This window comes from Aquarana catesbeiana, linkage group LG01 (assembly GCF_042186555.1).
Source record: "Aquarana catesbeiana isolate 2022-GZ linkage group LG01, ASM4218655v1, whole genome shotgun sequence".
Taxonomy (NCBI): domain Eukaryota; kingdom Metazoa; phylum Chordata; class Amphibia; order Anura; family Ranidae; genus Aquarana; species Aquarana catesbeiana.
The window spans coordinates 59,435,858-59,457,461 of NC_133324.1; the positions used below are offsets into that span (position 1 = coordinate 59,435,858).

At 42.6% G+C, this 21,604-nt stretch overlaps 1 protein-coding gene across 2 annotated transcripts in view; it reads right to left on the reverse strand.

Moving 5' to 3' along the window:
* ARK2C (arkadia (RNF111) C-terminal like ring finger ubiquitin ligase 2C) overlaps positions 1-21,604 on the reverse strand; it is a 155,521-nt gene that overhangs the window by 54,503 nt on the left and 79,414 nt on the right. For both annotated transcript variants that reach the window (XM_073619056.1, XM_073619064.1), the window contains exon 2: positions 7,346-7,655. In XM_073619056.1, the coding sequence (XP_073475157.1) occupies positions 7,346-7,655 (310 nt within the window). The remainder of the gene's footprint in view (positions 1-7,345; positions 7,656-21,604) is intronic.

A 21,604-nucleotide genomic window follows, 5' to 3' on the forward strand; every position in this document is an offset into this window, starting at 1 on the left:
CTAAAGAAGGGTTAATGTTAAACAATTATATTTCTAAGACACCCAGACTGTCTCTACATGAATTATTACCCATTGCTGTCTGATGTCTGGAAGTGTAAGCAAGCAGCACTTTAAAACCCTCCATTAAACCTTTATTGCCTTTCACGTAATTATTAAACCCCCTCTCTCCCCCCCCCCCTCCAGGGTATGAGATATTAAAACCTGATCTCTTCCAAAGCCTCAAGGATTGTCCTGAATAGGTAGACACAGGACCAGTATGAATTCCTTTATTTCCTATGACCTACAAATCTTCTTTTAAGTTTTCATTAAAGAGAATGTAAACCCCAACAACTGCTTCTTATTTGCTGCCTTTGATCTCTTAAATATTTCATTGAAAGCATTTTCTTCTATCAGTTTGCTTGGTGCAAAAAGAACATGTTGATCCTGCAAAAAATGTTGTGAGCTGCATATTTCCTGTGTGCTCTGCCAGTGCTGAGCTCTTATGCTGCGTACACACGAGCGGACTTTTCGACCGGACTGGTCCGACAGACAATTCGACCATGTGTGGGCTCCATCGGACCTGCAGCGGACTTTTTCGGACGAAAATCTGACGAACTTTAGATTTGGAACATGTTTTTAAATCTTTCCGACGGACTCGAGTCCGGTCGAAAAGTCCGCTCGTTTGTATGCTAGTCTGACGGACGAAAACCGATGCTAGGGCAGCTATTGGCTACTGGCTATCAACTTCCTTATTTTAGTTCGGTCGTACGTCACCACGTACGAATCCGTCGGACTTTGGTGTGATGGTGTGTAGCCAAGTCCATTTGTTCGGAAAGTCCGTCGGAAGTCCGCCAAAAGTCCGTCGGATAGACCATCGGACCAGTCCGGTTGAAATCTCCGCTCGTGTGTACGCGGCATTAGGCCCCATTCACACCTCAGCGTTTCACTGCTCGAAGTTCCAAAACGCTGGAGGAGAAAAAAATCTATTATTCTCTATGGAGATGGCTCACATCTCCACTGCAAGCCGCCTGAAGCTCAAGAAAGTTCTGGAGCTTTTTTTGTAGCTCGAATTGGGCAGATTGGTAGGTTTTTGAGAGCGTTTTTAGTTCAATAGAAATGCATGGAAACGTTTGATTTGTGCATTTTTGACTGTTTTAGCGCATGTCTGAGCATTTTTCTGCCTAAATGTAATAATTACAGTATCTCACAAAAGTGGTCCACTTGACCCTCCCTTCTAGATTGTAAGCTCTAACGAGCAGGGCCCTCTGATCCCTCCTGTATTGATTTGTATTGTAAGTGTACTGTCTGCCCCCATGTTGTAAAGCACTGCACAAACTGTTGGCGCTATATAAATCCTGTATAATAATAATAATACTAAAAAGTGAGTACACCCCTCACATTATTGTAAATATTTTATTATATCTTTTCATGTGAAAACACTGAAGAAATGACACTTTGCTACAATGTAAAGTAGTGAGTGTACAGCTTGTATAACAGTGTAAATTTGCTGTCCTCTCAAAATAACTCAACACACAGCCATTAATGTCTAAACGGCTGGCAACAAACGTGAGTACACCCCTAAAAGAAAATGTCCAAATTTTCCCTCCCCGGTGACATGTGACCTGTTAGTGTTACAAGGTATCAGGTGTGAATGGGGAGAAGGTGTGTTAAATTTGGTATCATACTGGTCACTGGAAGTTCAACATGACACCTCGTGGCAAAGAACTCTCTGAGGATCTGAAAAAAATAATTGTTGCTCTACAAAAAAAAAGCCTAGGCTATAAGAAGATTGCCAAGACCCTGCCGTTAATGTCTAAACCGATGGCAACAAAAGTGAGTACACCCCTAATTGAAAATGTCCAAATTGGGCCCAAAGTGTCAATATTTTGTGTGGCCACCATTATTTTCCAGCACTGCCTTAACCCTCATGGGCATGGAGTTCACCAGAGCTTCACAGATTGTCACTGGAGTCCTCTTCCACTCCTCCATGATGAAATCACAGAGCTGGTGGATGTTAGAGACCTTGCACTCCTCGACCTTCCGTTTGAGGATGCCCCACAGATGCTCAATAGGGTTTAGGTCTGGAGACATGCTTGGCCAGTCCATCACCTTTACTCTCAGCTTCTTTAGTAGGAATGGGCCAAACGGACTCCTGTTTGGTTCGCACCAGAACTTCCGAACACCGCAAAAGTTTGGACCCAAATAACGAACCACATTAAAGTCAATGGGACCAGAACATTAAAAATCAAAAGTGCCCATTTTGAAGGCTTATATACAAGTAATTAGGCATACAATGGTTATAGGGGTCTGGGTCCTGCCCTGGAGGACATGTATCAATAAAAAAAAGTTTGTGAAAAACGCCATTTTTAAATGAGCAGTAATTTTTTTATTTTTAAAGTGAAAGCCTAAAAATGAAAAATTCCTTCCAATGAAGCACCTGGGGGGTCCCTTTAGTCTACCTGTAAAGTGGCAGATCTGTACCATGTCTAGAATCTGCTGCAGCAATAATTGCATTTACAAAGTAAGCTGCCTTTATTTTGCTCAGCAACAGCTGGGGAGCCAGTGTGTATGATGAGGCCACAGATTAACTTTAGGGCAATTTTTTTACTAGGTTTTTGCATTTCATAAACTATAGCGTAAATATTGTGTGACATAAAAAAAATTGGAAGTACCACTATTTTATTCCCTAGTATGTGGGCTACCTTTTCAAAAGTCCAAAGGGCCGCAACACATCAGATGAGCGTGGTTCACTGACATCATCACGCTGGGCAGGCCCATGATGACACTGTGGGGTCTTTCTGGCACACATCAACACAATTACCGTATTTATCGGCGTATAACACGCACTTTTTTCCCCTTAAAATCAGGGGAAAATCGTGGTTGCGTGTTATACGTCGATGCCCGCTATTTTGTGAACTATCGGAGCGATCGCCGCGATCGCCGCCGACATTCACATAGCGTGTATTTTTAAATATGGCGCCGCGGAGTTCGGAGGGACTCGGGGGCGCTCGTTCAGCTGAACGAGCGCCGCCGAGAACACAGTGACTGGGCGGAGCCGAGATACACATAGCCGAGGGTTCTCGGCTCTTCTCGGCGCCGTTCACAGTCCCGCCCAGTCCCGCCATTGGACCTCTGTTATATCCATCATAGGGACTGGGCGTGACTGTAAACGGCGCCGAGAAGAGCCGAGAACCCTCGGCTATGTGTATCTCGGCTCCGCCCAGTCACTGTGTTCTCGGCGGCGCTCGTTCAGCTGAACGAGCACCCCCGAGTCCCTCCGAACTCAGCGGCGCCATATTTAAAAATACACAGTGTAACTTGTGTATGTCGGCGGTGGTGTATGTTGGGGACAAGGCTGCACTGACCACTGGGGACATGCCTGCACTGGGGACAAGGCTGCACTGACCACTGGGGACATGGCTGCACTGGGGACAAGGCTGCACTGACCACTGGGGACATGGCTGCACTGGGGACAAGGCTGCACTGACCACTGGGGACAAGGCTGCACTGACCACTGGGGACATGGCTGCACTGGGGACAAGGCTGCACTGACCACTGGGGACATGGCTGCACTGGGGACATGGCTGCACTGGGGACAAGGCTGCACTGGGGACAAGGCTGCACTGACCACTGGGGACATGGCTGCACTGGGGCAAAGCTGCACTGACCACTGGGGACATGGCTGCACTGGGGCAAAGCTGCACTGACAAGGCTGCACTGACAATTCTGCACTGGGGCAAAGCTGCACTGACAAGGCTGCACTGACAATTCTGCACTGGGGCAAAGCTGCACTGACAAGGCTGCACTGGACACTGGGGCAAGGATGCACTGACAAGGCTGCAGATGGACACCGATAACGCTGCATTGATGGGCATTTAAATGTAAGTTTTTTTTCCTTAAACTTCCCTCCTAAAAGTTTTTTTCCTTAAAATTCCCTCCTAAACTTGGAGTGCGTGTTATACGCCGGCGCGTGTTATACGCCGATAAATACGGTAAATCTTTTTTTTTGTAGTACAAAAAAATATATATATATATATATATATATATATATATATTTTTTTTTTTTTTTTTTTTTCTTGCTATGCATACAAAACAGTTCTCCCATGTTTGAACTAGGCAGGATAGATCACACGGTGTCAGGCTATCAACAAGTAGTGTGTTCCACCTCCTTAGGGATTGCGGTAAGTTGTTTTTTTCAATTGGTCAGACTCTGTGTGGGGGACTTACAATGACATAAGAGGATCAGTAGAGCACAATCCTAATCCATGTGCCCGGCCCCTAATCTACATGCAGGGTGGCGGATGCATAGATTCCAATGGGGTTTTTTTTTTTTTTTTTTAAGCACATGATTAGAGCCTGATTGCTTTACGCGATTGTGTACCAGGACTACATATCCCAGGGATCTTTGCTGCCATCTGAAAATTGCTGGGAGTGGCTATAAAAGCAGCAGAAGCCCGCGCGGAGGCTCTCTTCCTCCTGGGCCTGATGCAAGATGAACATCTCTGTGCAACAGGGAGAGAGAGGTCGCGGCCTACCACGCAGAGTCTTACTTCCAACCCCTGGCCTGAGGGGCCTAGTTTTGGTGTTTACTGTGGGACATGCTTTCCAGCACCACTCCGCTCACCTACTTGTCGGTGTGTGTGGCAAGTTCCATGTCGGGAGATCGAGACAGCGGATCCGCTGCATGAGTGACGCTACACAAGTTACTGTTCGGAAGACATCGGGAGATCTGGTCGTTGGTGAGAGGGCAACTTGCCCTTGCCCTTTATCTATTCTTTATCAACGTTACACTAAGACACTTTGCACAGACATCTCTACTCCAAGATCACTTTACTGCATTATTTGAACACTGTGCTCAGACACCTTTAGTTTCTTCTCTACAAGGAATCTACTGTTCTCATTATAATGGATTACAGTTAACGAGCTCCGACTAGCCGGTGAAGAACATCAGATCTGCAACGTGGATTGCCATTACTTATAGCAAGGCCCCTATATTACTCTTCTCTAGACCTGCTCTCCCTTCCTAGGATAGCGTGTAGGCTGGCCAGGTTCCATCGTGACAGTGTTGCAGTATAAGCAGTTAACTAAAACATCCGTCTGGGGGGTAACATTCTCTCTAAAGCAGTGGTTCTCAACCTGGGGGTCGGGACCCCCTCAGGGGTCGAATGATGATTTGCCAGGGGTCACCGAATCCTGGGCTGTTCCTTAAGCCAGCACCTCTCTCCCAGCCTTTTTGTGGCCGCCCAGCTGAGCTGTTCCTGGAGCCTGCGGCCGCCCACTCAGTTCACAGCATGGCTGGGGGGCAGAAACTAGAGGTCAGCTGACTGGTGAGGAATGTGAAATGGGAGAGGCTGGAGGAAAACCTATCTCCTGATTTCGGCATAGGTGTCACTGCTACGAGACAATGAGTAACACTACCTGTGATTAGAGTTGCCATTAAAAGTCCCCACTACAGTTCTCAGATCAGCGGATGATCTTGATTAAGAGCACCTAAGTTGGCTGATCAGAACTCCCCCCAGCACTGCCACTCATCCCATCCCCCCCCCCCCCCCCACCAAGGAGCAAGAGAAGGAATAAAAATAGGGAATAAAATAAAGGGAGAGGAAAAGAGGGGGAGGAACAAATAAAAAGGGAGAGAAAGAATAAGAGAAAGAACAAGAAAAACGGCTAGAGAGAGGGATGGGGGAAAAAACAAGAAATTAGGATAGAGATAGATAAAAGGGAAAGAAATGAGAACAAAGAGAAAGAGTGGTACATCCTAAAATGTACCATAAGGGGTTTTAATACTTTACGAGTGGAAGGGACTCACTAAATGTCTATGGGTTAGGGGCGCAAATTACTTGTCTTGCCTTGGGTGCTGACAACCCACACTACGAAAATAATTTTACTGTTAGGGGTCCCCACAACTTAGGAAATTTTATCAAGGGGTCACGGCACTAGAGGGGTTGAGAGCCACTGCTCTAAAGGAAGTGTACATATATGTATTGTCGTTGTTAAAATATTGTCTTGTGTCTTTCGGAGGAAACATTCTGCTGAGCTGGCGCTGTTGCCTAGAACTCAGCAGATCTATTATATCCTCTTTGTGACAACTTCTCCTTTTGTTGGCTCAAGTAAAATATTCACAGAACCTAAATACATTGAGTTGTTTGATTATTGCCATATAGTGATACAAGGATGTCTGAACCCAGAGTGTCAGGTGGGTTGGAAGGTTCACCAGGTTATGGCCGTGCAGATGAGCAGGTAATTCTAAGCAGCCCTCTAGGGGGCCATGCTACGTGATATACTTTCCTATCTATTTATTAATGCTAGCAGCACGAGGATTGAAAATAGTCAACGTAGATTGAGAGAGCAAAGTTCCACTTTAACACATAAATTATTTACATTAAAGCCTAATTGAAGTCGCACCCATTTTGTATCTATTTATAGTCCTGTACCTCCATGTGTCACTAATTGTGCCAAAATGGCAGCGCCCAGCAGCAGTCTCAGGGAATTTGGATGTCTGCACGATGGAGGCCTTTACAGGCAAATAACACATATCAATAAAGTTTAAAAAAATAAAATAATGATAAAATGTATAAAAAAAACAAAACAAAAAAAGCCTGATGCCCCGCATACACACACGTATGTAAACTGCGACTGCACCATAGCCCATGGTTAACTCTAAAATGAAGAGCAGTAAAGGCTTTTAAACCCTGGCCTATGGAGATTTTTGTGTACCATATTTTTACGTGTATTTAACGGGCGCACGCAATTTTAAGACTTGACATGTTTGGTATCTATTTACTCACCTTACTTTTATATTTTACAGAAAAATTGGGTAATATATTGTGACTGTGTGCACTAAAATTCATTTCATTATATTTTTGTCCTGAAAATAGGCAAATATTACAAGAAATAAAAAAAAAAAAATAAAATAAAAAAAATGCAACTACTATATCTTTATTCTACAAGGCCTCTGCTTTCAGAAAATAGGTCCTGGGAGCTTTATGTAATTTTTATGGCCAAAAAATGCAAAATTGTTGTCGGATGAATCAAGTGAGGCTGATTGTGAGCCTTATTCTTGTATGTTTATGTCTACCTTTCTAACCTTTGTAAAACGTTTTCAATGAATACTATTAAAACAGAAGAATGAAGATTTTTACACATATGCAAAAAAAATGAAAAAAAAAATTGCTCTAGATCCGATGCGGTTAATATAAACCATCGCAAGCCAATCTGTCCATTCTTCATGTTCATTTTTTTAAAAATGAATACAGATTGCAGGCAAAGGAGTCAGTTATTTGTCTCCTATAGAGGGCGCCAGAGGTGACACGCCCCTCTCTCCTCTTGTGCCCCTATCATTCCCATGGCTTGGCATAGACCCTACCTGTGGTGTGGAACCATCCGGCGGTGCTGAGCCTCGAGGAGCTGTTGCTGGAGGAGGTATTGCTGGTGTAGGGCCTGAGGTAGGAAGGAGGGTCCGGCCACCTCTTGGAACGGTAGGCCGGGCAGAGGTGGCAGAGGCTGGTGCAGTGCTCCATTATGCTGGTGTGCAGTAGCCATATGTGATGTCATGCCCTGCTGCGGCTGGACCGGGTGATGGTGCAGGGGGAAGTCCGGGAGCTGGGGTTGAGGGCTCAGGTGAAAATGGCGGCAGGAGGTAGCGTGAGTATGCTGAGATCGCTGAAATGGGGCACCTAAAAAGAAAAAAAAAAGACAGAGGGTGAATAATGGATCCATATGCAGTTTACATTGCTTGTCTAGAGATGTAACAGGAAATTTTACCCAGGGGGTCAATTTCAGATCATAAGCAAATTATTTTCTTTGAATATTTAGTCTTACGTAAAGAGCTTTGCCATTAGCAAGAGGGAACACGACAAACTATGGAGTGTATTTAACCGTTTTCTGACCGTATCACTTAGATATACAGTGCCTTGAAAAAAGTATTCATACCCCTTGAAATTTTCCACATTTTGTCATGTTACAACCAAAAACATAAATATATTTTTTTGGGATATATGTGATAGGCCAACACAAAGTGGCACATAATTGTGAAGTGGAAAGAAAATGATAAATTTGTTTTCAAAACGTTTTACAAATAAATATGTGAAAAGTGTGGCGTGCTTTTTTGTATAGCGCCCCCCTGAGTCAATACTTTGTAGAACCGCCTTTCACTGCAATTACAGCTGCAAGTCTTTTTGGGGATGTCTCTACCAGCTTTGCACATCTAGAGAGTGACATTTTTGCCTATTCTTCTTTGCAAAATAGCTCAAACTCTGTCAGATTGGATGGAGAGCGTCTGTGAACAGAAAAAGTCTTGCCACAGATTCTCAATTGGATTTAGGTCTGGACTTTGACTGGGCCATTCTAACACATGAATATGCTTTGATCTAAACCATTCCATTGTAGCTCTGGCTGTATATTTAGGGTCGTTGTCCTGCTGGAAGGTGAACCTCCGCCCCAGTCTCAAGTCTTTTGCAGACTCTAATGCCCCGTACACAAGGATTTTCCGACGGAAAATGTTCGATGGGAGCTTGTTGTCAGAAATTCCGACCGTGTGTAGGGTCCATCGGAATTTCCGTCACACAAAAGTTGAGATCTGGAGCTCAAATTTTCCGACAACAAAATCCGTTGTCGTAAATTCCGATCGTGTGTACACAATTCCGATGCACAAAGTTCCATGCATGCTCAGAATCAAGCAGAAGAGCCGCACTGGGTATTGAACTTCCTTTTTCTCGGCTCGCCGTACGCGTTGTACGTCACTGCGTTCTTGACGTTCGGAATTTCTGACAAGGTTTGTGTGACCGTGTGTATGTAAGACAAGTTTGAGCCAACATCCGTCAGAAAAAATCCATTGATCGTGTGTATGGAGCATAACAGGTTTTCTTCTAAGATTGCCCTGTATTTGGCTCCATCCATCTTCCCATCAACTCTGACCAGCTCTCCTGTCCCTGATGAAGAAAAGCATCCCCACAACGTGATGCTGCCACCACCATGTTTCACGGTGGGGATGGTGTGTTCAGGGTGATGTGCAGTGTTAGTTTTCTGTCACACATAGTATTTTGCTTTTAGGCAAAAAAGTTCAACTTTGGTCTCATCTGACCAGAGCACCTTCTTCCACATGTTTGCTGTGTCCCCCACATTGCTTCTCGCAAACTGTAAACGGGACTTCTTATATCTTTCTTTCAACAATGGCGTTCTTCTTGCCACTCTTCCATAAAGGCCAGATTTGTGAAATGCACGACTAATAGTTGTCCTGCGGACAGATTCTCCCACCTGAGCTGTGGATCTCTACAGCTCCTCCAGAGTTACCATGGGCCTCTTGGCTGCTTCTCTGATTAATGATCTCCTTGCCCGGCCTGTCAGTTTATGTGGATGGCCATGTCTTGGTAGGTTTGCAGTTGTGCCATACTCTTTTCTTTTTCAGGTGATAGATTGAACAGTGCTCCATGAGATGTTCAAAGCTTGGGATATTTTTTTATAACCTAACCTTGCTTTAAACTTCTCCAAAACTTTATCCTTGACCGGTCTGGTGTGTTCCTTGGCCTTCATAATACTGTTTGCTTACTTAGGCTACTTTCACACTCGGGCAGGCGGGCGTCGGCGGTAAAACGCTGCTATTTTCTCTAAAAGGTTCTCTAAAAAAACCTCTGAGGGCTTCACAGTACAGCTGTATTTATACTGAGATTAAATTACACACAAGTGGCCTCTATATACTAATTAGGTGACTTCTGAAGGCAATTGGTTCCACTAGATTTTAGTTAAGGGTATGAATACAAATGCCCCCCACACTTTTCACATATTTATTTGTATAAAACTAAGAGAACCAATTATCATTTTCCTTCCACTTCACAATTATATGCCATTTTGTGTTGGTCTACCACAAAAATCCCAATAAAATACATAAAAAATTTTTGGTTGTAACATGACAAAATGTGGGAAATTCCAAGGGGTATGAATACTTTTTCGAGGCACTGTATAGGAGAACTATTGACTGAATGTTTGAAACAAGGCATGCATGTATTGATATGATCATTCAGGGCCCATTCACACATTTTCACTTCTGCATTTTTTTACGTGCATTTGACACGTATTTACATGTGTTTGCAGTGCATTTTTTTTCAAAGCCTTTGTGTTTCATCCATATGTGTTTATGTACGTTTACATTGCAAAAGAATGCAGTATGCTGTATTTGTTTTCACTGATCTGTATTGCAGTACAATTGTGAGAACCATACTCATTAGCTAACATGGATTTTGAACTGTGCCTATGCAGTGGGAATGCGATGAAGAACGCATCCCGCTGCATCTGGTGTGAATAGGCCTTTAATTGTTTTTACAGTGCAACTAAAAACGATCGATTTGAAAACCACAGACCCTCCAAGTGATCGATTTAGTGAGCTCTTGATCGATTTTAGTGCTAGCAAGTCAATCGGCCATGGCAGAAATTCCATTGCTTCGTTCTAATCAATCGACTGAATATCTGCATGGGTGTCAGGCAACCATTCATAATACAGATCAATGAAATCACTGATTTCCAAGCTACGGGCTGCCTGCTACAAGATTTAATCTGGCCCACAGCTGATGTGCACAGGCTTCACCTCTCTCCCCCCCCAACAGCACTGCCGACCCCTCCGTATTAGATGGACACTGATGTAAGCGGGGGGGCGTTAATGAGAACACTGATATAAGGGGAGACTCTCGTGGGGACTCTGATGTAAAGGCGGACTCTAAAGGCAACACTTATATAAGGGGGGACCTCTGTTGGGCACACTGATGTAAGTGGTAGACATGTGCAATTCGTTTCGTTCCAAATTCGTTTTTTAATGAATTTTGACAAATTCGCTAATTCGGAAATATCCGAATTAACTAAAACCCATTTGACGAAGTTTTCAGAATATTCGTAAATTCAAAAAATTTGTAAATTTGTAACTTTGTACATTCGTAAATTCATACATTCATACATTCGTAAATTCGTACATTCGTAAATTCGTACATTCGTACATTAGTAAATTAGTGAATTCGTAAATTTGTACATTTGTAAATTCGGAAATCTGAAATAATAATTAACTAATAATAACTCAACTATTACTAGTAACTATTAAATTATTGGTATTGTAATTTCCTTTCAAATTTGGCTGTTAGTGAACGTAACACATACAAATTTATCTGAAGTTATGAATGATCTGAAATAACGAATGCCGTATCCAAACTAATGGAACGTAATGAATTCATAATAATAAATAACAATAATAATAATAAAAACTTTTTATTATTAATATTTATTATTCATTTGTTCCGTTCCATTTGTTTAGATGCGGCATTCGTTATTTCGGATAATTCGTAACTTCGGATAAATTCGTATTTGTTACGTTCACTAACAGCCAAATTTGAAAGGAAATTACAATACCAATAATTTAATAGTTAGTTACTATTTCAGATTTTCGAATTTTCAAATTTCCGAATTTTCTAATTTACAAATGTACGAATTTACAAATGTACGAATGAACGAATTTACAAATTAACAAATTTACGAATGTACGAATTTAAGAATTGCGATTATAACGAATGACCCAAAAAACCGAATAAAAAAAAATTAACTAACGAAAAGGAAACGAAAATGAACAAATTTTTTGGCTGTGCACATGTCTAGTAACTGGGACTCTGCTGTAAGGGGGAACTCTGATTTATTTTCATTTGATCTTTATTTTACATGTATGTTTATATCATTTCTTTCTCTGTTGTTCTGAATCGTATCATGCTGATTAAAAAAAAAAAAGCTCCAAGTAAAACTTATTCATTCCTTTCAATTTAATTCATTCATTTAAAAATCTGATTCTTTCCGGCCTGGAATTACTTATAAAATATACAATGTGGCCTTCATATGGAAAGGTTTGGACAGCTACCATTCTTGATAGTTTGTATTTTCAGACAATCTCTGTTGCATCGTACAGTAATCAGTGATGTATCTCTTGTATACGATCGCTCATACCTAGATTGATCACAGATTGGTATGTGTATGGCCATCTTAAGCTGGGGGGGGGGATGACTTCTTTAATAAATCCAGTGATTTGCGGTCCCATGTCAACCCCCCCCACCCCCCCACCTTCTCGCTGGCAGGTGATTTAGCCCGCAGTTGGCTGCCAGTGAGAGGGACACTTGTGAATGGAGGAGAGAGGGCAGAGAAAGTCACAGAGGAGCTCAGCACCTGCTGCGAGGCTCGGCAGCTGATGGAAGACAAATCTCGCAGCAACTGCGCTGTCACAATGATTTGGCTCCATTTAAAAAGGGCAACTCAGTTCAGCAACGAATGTTAAAGGGGCAGCGACTCCCCGCAGACCGGAGGCTTCCGTCACTGTCTGTACCTTCCCGAGGGACGGACACAGGAGCAATTTATCAATCATAATGAATCACTATTCTCAAGCTCACAAGTCGCACGCGGACGCTTTTCTTTCCTTTCCGAAAAGATTTGATTTCCTCGCTTCATTTTATAGGAAATTTGTGAGAAAAATGTGCTGTTATGCAAAATGATTGACAGCCTCGATTGTATTCCCTTTTTTTATTATTATATCTTTTCATGTGAAGAACACTGAAGAAATGACACTTTGCTACAATGTAAAGTAGTGAGTGTACAGCTTGTATAACAGTGTAAATTTGCTGTCCCCTCAAAATAACTCAACACACAGCTATTAATGTCTAAACCGCTGGCAATAGAAGTGAGTACACCCCTAAGTGAAAATGTCCAAATTGAGCCTAATTAGCCATTTTCCCTCCCCGGTGTCATGTGACTTGTTAGTGTTACAAGGTCTCAGGTGTGAATGGGGAGCAGGTGTGTTAAATTTGGTGTTATCGCTCTCACTCTCTCATACTGGTCACTGGAAGTTCAACATGGCACCTCATGGCAAAGAACTCTCTGAGGATTTGAAAAAAGAATTGCTGCTCTACATAAAGATGGCCTAGGCCAGTGATGGCAAACCTTGGCACCCCAGATGTTTTGGAACTACATTTCCCATGATGCTCAACTACACTGCAGAGTGCATGAGCATCATGGGAAATGTAGTTCCAAAACATCTGGGGTGCCAAGGTTCACCATTACTGGCCTAGGCTATAATAAGATTTCCAAGACCTTGAAACTGAGCTGCAGCACAGTGGCCAAGACCATACAGCAGTATAACAGGACAGGTTCCACTCAGAACAGGCCTCATCATGGTCGACCAAAGGAGTTGAGCGCACGTGCTCAGCGTCATATCCAGAAGTTGTCTTCGGGAAATAGACGTATGAGCGCTGCCAGCATTCCTGAAGAGGCTGAAGGGGTGGGGGGGTCAGCCTGTCAGTGTTCAGACCATACACCGCACACTACATAAAATTGGTCTGCATGGCTGTGGTCCCAGAAGGAAGCCTCCTCTAAAGATGATGCACAAGAAAGCCCGCACACAGTTTGCTGAAGACAAGCAGACTAAGGACATGGATTAATGGAACTATGTCCTGTGGGCTGATGAGATAAACGTATTTGGTACAGATGGTGTCAAGCATGTGGCAGCAACCAGGTGAGGAGTACAAAGACAAGTGTGTCTTGCCTACAGTCAAGCATGGTGGTGGAAGTCTCATCTGGGGCTGCATGAGTTCTGCTGGCACTGCGGAGCTACAGTTCATTGAGGGAACCATGAATGCCAACATGTACTGTGACATACTGAAGCAGAGCATGATCCCCTCCCTTTAGAGACTGGGCCACAGGGCAGTATTCCAACATGAGAACGACCCCAAAAACACCTCCAAGACGACCACTGCCTTGCTAAAGAAGCTGAGGGTAAAGGTGATGGACTGGCCAAGCATATCTCCAGACCTAACACCCTATTGAGCATCTGTGGGACATCCTCAAATGGAAAGTGGAGGAGCGCAAGGTCTCTAACATCCACCAGCTCTGTGATGTCATCATGGAGGAATAGAAGAGGACTCCAGTGGCAACCTGTGAAGCTCTGGTGAACTCCATGCCCAAGAGGGTTAAGGCAGTGCTGGAAAATAATGGTGGCCACACAAAATATTGACACTTTGGGTGCAATCTGGACATTTTCACTTAGGGGTGTACTCACTTTTGTTGCCAGTGGACTAGACATTAACGGCTGTGTGTTGAGTTATTTTGAGGGGACAGCAAATTTACACTGTTATACAAGCTGTACACTCACTACTTTACATTGTAGCAAAGTGTCATTTCTTCAATGTTGTCACATGAAAAGATAGAATAAAATATTTACAAACATGTGAGGGGTGTACTCACTTTTGTGAGATACTGTATACAGTAATTTACTACATTATATTAGATTATTAGTTGTGGGCTGAACTCTGCTTTAACACAATTCAGGGTGCCGTGCTGTGGCTATTAATGAACCAGCAGAATACTGTAGAATAGGTGGTTTCTCCAGGTCCCCTGCCGTCCAGTAGAGTGCTATTGAACACATTTGTTTTATGTTTGGAGGACTTCCTTGGGGCAGCTAACACTCTACTTTATACTTCTCGCTCCATAAACCTCCATGCTGGGCTCTTAACTTGGACCCGCATAACAAAGAACCCTGGTTTAAATAAAAGCTTTCCTGCTCTCTCTATTTGGAGCTGCGTACATCTCCTAAAGTGGACCTAATGTCAAATATCCCACCCGCTACTCTGCCCAGTGTATTTCTACTTTTGCAGCCAAACTAATATAACAGCTACTTTATATTTGTTACTGCAATTTTATCGTGATTTTGTATTTGTGTGTTTTATTTTTTTTTTTTTTACATTCACTGTATATAGCTGGTTGATGAGCGGGTCAGGAAGCAGGCCGCCGCGTTCCTTGACAACCGATGAGTCATCAGCTGTCAGCGGGCTTCCCCGCTGACAGCTGAATGTGAAAACATATGATTGACGGCTAAAAAAACAAAACCAAACGAAAAAAAACGGCCCTTCAGTCTGGTATGAATTTGGAGGGGACACCCCCACGCCAAGATAAAAAAAAAAATGGAGTGGGGTCCCCCCCAAAATCCATACCAGACCCTTATCCAAGCATGCAGCCCGGTAGGTCAGGAAAGGGAGGGGATGAGCGAGTGTGTCCCCCCCCCCCGAACCATACCAGGCCGCATGCCCTCAACATGTGCTTTCTGCAATTTTTACGTTTTACCGCAATTTTACCGCAATTTTGCATTTTGTGTGGTTTTTTTGTTTTACATGTATATCTGCTGTCTTTCCCTTTCTACCCTCTTTGGAAAGTGCACATCATGTTAGAAATCTTTCTTCTTGTTTTAGCAGCACATACTGTAGGGGTGGGTGTGGAGTCTGGGCTTACACCGTGTGAGAGCTGATTCGAGGAAAGGCACACACCCCCACTCCACATAGGCAGAGGAACGAAGGAACATGCAAAGCTCTATTATTAATAGACAAGCTTTCTGCTTATCTACCTCTAAGCACCCTCCCTGACACAAATTTCCAGCCGCTGTTATCTCATGTGTTGGAGAACTTGTCAGAAGTGACTGTGCTGATAACAGAGGAACAGAGCAGCAGAAAGACACGGCACTTAGAGCTTTGGAGAGAGATCAGCAAACACTACACATATACACTATATTGTCAAAAGTATTGGGACACCTGCCTTTACACGCACGTGAACTTTAATAGCATCCCAGTCTTTGTCCGTAGTGTTCAGTATTGAGTTGGCCCACCCTTTGCAGCTTTAACAGCTTCAACTTTTCTGGGAAGGCTGTTCACAAGGTTTAGGAGTGTGTCTATGGGAAGGTTTGATCATTTTTCCAGAAGCGCATTCGTGAGGTCAGGCACTGATGTGAACGAGAAGGCCTGGCTCGCAGTGTCCGCTGTAATTCAAAGGTGTTCTATCAGGTTGAGGTCAGGACTCTGTGCAAGAAAGTCAAGTTCCTCCACCCCAAAATCGCTCATTCGTGTCTTTAAGGACCTTTCTTTGTGCACTGGTCCAAATCATTTGGTGGAGGGGGGATTATGGTGTTGGGTTGTTTTTCCGGAGTTGGATTTGGCCCCTTAGTTCCAGTGAAGGGAGCTCTTAAGGCATCAACATACCAAGAAATTTTGGACAATTTCATGCTCCCAACTTTGTGGGAACAGTTTTTGGCATGGCCCCTTCCTGTTCCAACATGACTGCGCACCAGAGCACAAAGCAAGATCTATAAAGACATGGATGAGCGAGTTTGGGGTGGAGGAACTTGACTGGCCTGCACAGATTTCTGACCTCAACCCGATAGAACACCTTTGGGATGAATTAGAGCGGAGACTATGAGCCAGGACTCCTCGTCCAACATCAGTGCCTGACCTCACAAATGCGCTTCTGGAAGAATGGTCAAACATTCCCATAGACACACTCCTAAATCTTGTGGACGGCCTTCCCAGAGCTGTTGAAGCTGTTATAGTTGCAAAGGGTGGGCCAACCCAATATTGAACCCTACATTTCATGAATGGGGGTTACAACCACTGTACGTCCTTAAGCAATTTTAAATCTTAAAATGTTTGGTATCTAGTTACTCAGCACAACATCATCTTTTATATTTTACCAAAAATTGGGTATTATATTGTGTTTGTGCTAAAATTCATTGAAGTGAATTTTTTTCATGAAAATTTGCATTTGATAAACAGCAAGTATCATGTGATTCATGTCAAATTGCAACTGCCACCCTTTTACTCTGCTCTCAAAAAATATCTAATGGTCGGGGGTTCTAAGTAATTTCTTGCAAACAAACTTTAGCATGTGTTCAAAAAAAGGAAAACTTGCCCCGGTAGGCAAGCGGTTAAAACACATGTTCTCGGCTACTAATCATTAATGTATAATTTTTATATATATATATATATATATATATATATATATATATATATATATATATATATATATATATATATATATATAGGTAAAGAGCTGCTTTGGCTCTAGGGGTAGCCGCTGGAGCAGAATACATTAAGCCCTCTGTATTAAATCCCTCTACAAACAATCAGGCTTTGTGTGTGTATGTGTGCATTTAATGAAATATATTCTGCATTCTCCTCCATTTCCCCGTGTACTCTCCGATATGAGATCAGACCTCTGGCACAAGCAGGTTACAGTTCTAATGAAATCTGATGTTTGCTAAAAAAAAAAAAAAAAAGCTGCAAGACGTATGGCCAAGCTGAATATAAGAACCCTTTATCTACTACAGACCCAGAGTGCTCTTTTCTGTGGCCTTGTTGATGTCTTATTTCTGTAAATTCCTTGAAGAACCCAGAAATTTTATGGAACTGAACCAAGTCCATGTTTTTGATAATAACGAGCGATCATTGGAAAGAATGCAAAGGGAGTAGCTATAACGACTTCCTATCTGTATCCTCCCAAATGAAGATGAGAGAACTGGGATAAGAAACCAAAAAGGCTCACATTTGCCTGTACCTTCCAGCTCCTCTAGTTATAAGGAGGCGGTAGACACATTCTTTGAAGGCCATGCCATGATACATTACTCTAGTTACATGGAGGCGGTAGACACGTTCTTTGAAGGCCATGCCATGATACATGTGTGAGGCATCACTTGTTCTACCAAGCAGGGCAGCTGTACTGGCGCATACAACGCAATGTGTTTTTTGGCAGTATTCGGCTAGCTGTGGAAACCAAAGGCAGCAGCTGTCTGAACAGCTTTTTGCTGCCACACTGCATATCCCCCCCTCCCCACACAAAACTGTGTAATATGAACTGAGCCACACTATTAGACTATGTGGTGTATTTATTTGTCCTATGTAACTGCATGTACATTAATTCTGTCAAATGGGGTCAAAATTGAATGTTACTATGCTATTTCATCTCCTGGTCGAATGTTAGAGTGAATGCAAAAAATGCCAAATTTTGGCCACTAGATGGAGCTGGCAATCATAGTAATTATGTATTTATCCCCAATTATTACTGTCTATGTAAGGACCCGAGTCGGAACCTGTGACCTCTGCTTTGTCTGGCAGTGACCCTTCTTGCAGAGCCACCGGAGATGCTGGACAGCTCCCTGTCTGATTGTTTTGACTTTCTTGCTCTGCCTCTTGTGTCTGCTGAACCTTGAACTCTATGCTCCTCCCATTACCTTCCTGATTTAAGCCATGTCTTTGCACTTCCTGTTTGCCAGATTATTGTGTCCTCTTCAGCCAATATCTTGCTCTTGTTACTCATGCTGCCATTTATATCAATACTAACACTCGTTACTGACCTTTGGCTTGTTCATTGACTATGCTTTTGCTTGATCCCAACCTGCAATCACTTGTTACCAACCTTTGGCTTGTTTACTGACTACACTTCTGCTTGATCCCTACCTGCTATATCTGCTACTGGAGCCCAGCTTGTTCACCTTCTAATGGGGCGATCCTGAGGACCACAACCTGGTACTAACATGCAGCAAAACCCAGCTCTGGTGAATACGGTTAATGCCAAGATCCCACAGCTCAGGTGAGCCCGTGTTATCCACCAGGGTGACCTGTTGGTATACCTATCCTGCTGGTCGGTGGGAGTGTCTCTACTGCTATAGCTACTGGTCTCCAAGCCTGACCCTTGACCTTGACAATCTAGTGGCCATAATATGGTATTATCATATCCTGATTTTGGTGGGAGTCTCCCTACTGCTATAGCTACTGGTACCAAGCCTGACCCTTGACCTTGACAATCTAGTAGCCAAAATGTGGTATTTTACTATCCCGATTTCGGTGGGAGTCTCCCTACTGCTATAGCTACTGGTCTCCAAGCCTGACCCTTGACCTTGACAATCTAGTGGCCATAATGTGGTATTATCCTATCCTGATTTTCTATCCTGTATGAACAAATATTCACTTAACCTGGAGAGAAAATAGTTGAAAATATTTGATTTTGGCACAGAGCATGCACATGTACATGCAGGTCCGCAGGACAACTAGCTCTGCAATTTTTTCATTTTTGTCCATTATTGTTTTTAGGAATGCTTGCCTGAGGTCAGATACACCTATTACATGCTTAACAATCAAAAAAAAAACATAGTAAGAATAACCCTAATGCCTTTTGTGTCAGATGGGCATTCCTGTATAAATCTATTTAAAAATGCAAAACGTGCTTGGAGGAGGAAAAATGCAGGTCAGAAGGAGGTCAACTGCAGGAGAGTTCCATCTGTTCATTGAATTCTGAATAAACTTAGAAGTGTCTCAAACTGATGTCAAACTAATGCCATCAACACAAACCAAAAGCTCATTAACACAAGCTCTTATGGTGGAAATGTCATAGTTAAAATAGGACCTGTACATGTATATACTATGTTGCTTCACATCTACTTGTGGAAGGGAGCCATCCAAAGTAATAGTTTGAATCTTCATACATCTGCCCCGAAGTTCAAGCTTTTTTTGGCTTTAGCTACACTCTAAAGCAACTTTTCTCAAACATTTTACCCCAGAGGGAACCGCCACTAAAATCAGTTAATCGAGGGACAATGGGAAGAATAGCCTTTACATTGGTGAACAATGAGAAGAATTATCCACTTACAGTGGTGACCACAATGCCACCCTTACTGACACCTAAAAAGATCATTAATATCATATCGCTGGCTCTGCTATGTGGCCCTGGACATGGAACTATGCAGGCACCACCAGATGGGAAGACAATAAACTACAGCTCAAGGAACCCCTAACAACCACTGAAGGAACCCTAGCGTGCCACAGAACCCTGGTTGAAAATGGGTGCTATAAAGTGAAGCCATGGACTCACTTTGACTCCTAAGGTGGCCCCAAGTTCATAGGCCAAACACCTCCAGAATCCCCCCCAAAAAACAAGAATTAGGAAGATAAACCAAGACTGAAAACAGGTATCTAGAAGTGCCAGCTGTATGAAATTCGGTGCCACCTTAGAAAGTAAGGTAAATTCAAGTGTTCACACTATATACACAATGGCGCTCTTGTTTTTAACACTATTTTTCCTTCATACCAGCATCTGAATCGAAACAATAGAGCTGCATTTCTCAATGTTTTAAACATGGAGGAACACTTAAAATAAACCTTCTTGTCTCAGGAACCCCTGCTAACAATTACCATATACAGCTCGGGGGAAGGTTAGTGTGATGGTCAGTGAGAAGACAACTCCTTAGGCTGGCCATATACTTAAACTGTAGGTGATTCCTCCATCCAACTGTGGTTAATGTACTTTGACAGTTGGCCCGCCATTGCTGTTTGCATGTAACTGCTCATTCGCAAACAATGTGCATCCAGGGTCACCAGTTCTGCAAAATTACGGCCGCACACAAACTGGTGGCAGCTGATTGGCTGGCTCGTATGTAGCCACAGCACAGAGTGTTGCTGTGAATGTAGCCTAGGAGCAGGTATAGGGTGTCCACACCTCTCAATTACCCTCACCTTTTCTCTTCCGGTGTTTGCACAATCTAGCATCTAATTGAAGTAGAGTTTACTTTAGAATTAATTATGCCACCACAAATGTTTAAAGTTAAACATCCAAACAAAAGCCATTTATTTCAGCAATCTTAATGCATGTAAATGATTTCAATCTGTGTCTTTTCTGCATCTTCATCAAGACAACGACTGTCAAGGCTCGGTAAACAATGGACAAATTAATAGACACGTTAATGTAATGTAAGGACGGAGTGTTGGGTGGGAGGCAGCCAGGAAATAATCGAGGAGAGACGCCTGGTACAGGTGGAAGTCGGCGAAGGGGAACTTGATTAATAAATGTTTGCATCCTCTGTGACTTGTCATAGATTAAAAGCACAGCTACACTTCCATTAAAAAAAAATGATATGACGTGTAAAAGTTCCGCGTCAGCCAATTCGCAATTTAATTTTATCGGAAATTACATTTCCTTTTCTATCTTAAGCTATCTATAATTTCATAAAACGTGACAATAATTCATATTTCTCTTCCTTCCAATCAAAGCAAAAAATAGTACAGTAAAGAATGCCATAGGATTCCCAACATCCTCATGATTGTCTCTTTGGTGTCCCCTCTATTGCCATTGCTGCCTCCGCCTGAATATGTGCGTGTTTGCGCTTAGAATTATAGGGGTCTGATAATGTTGAGATATATATATATATATATATATATAGATATATATATATATATATATATATCTATATATATATATATATATATATATATATATATATACACACACACACACACACACACACACACACATATATGTGAAACTGTTGGATATGTGCTGACACAAATTACTGATAAGAACCCAGAAAGATGCTCAAAATAGGCTTTCGTACCAAAATCAGTCTGAACTGACCAGATACTGCTGAATTCGATTTTTTTTGCCAGTCACATGATGTAACCACCCATTTAACTGTTCCCTTGTTACTAAGAATATATGAATGCTGATTGGACTAAACTATACGATCACACCTATAACACGCCTAGTGCTTATGCATATTCATAAAGTATATATTGTTAAACTTGATGTTTTTAAGTCAGAGACACTTCCTTCTTCGTTCGGCCTGGTAGTGCTGAATATCGGTGTGTGTTGTGTCTCTCCACTGCAGTGTATACAATAAAGCACCTACTTAACTTATCGATTTGGATCTACTATCTCATCTGAATGTCTTGTTTGAAGACCCCATAACCGGATTTAACAGCTATCTCATAATGATGTCACGTGATCTTATTTTTTTTTTAAATGTGTG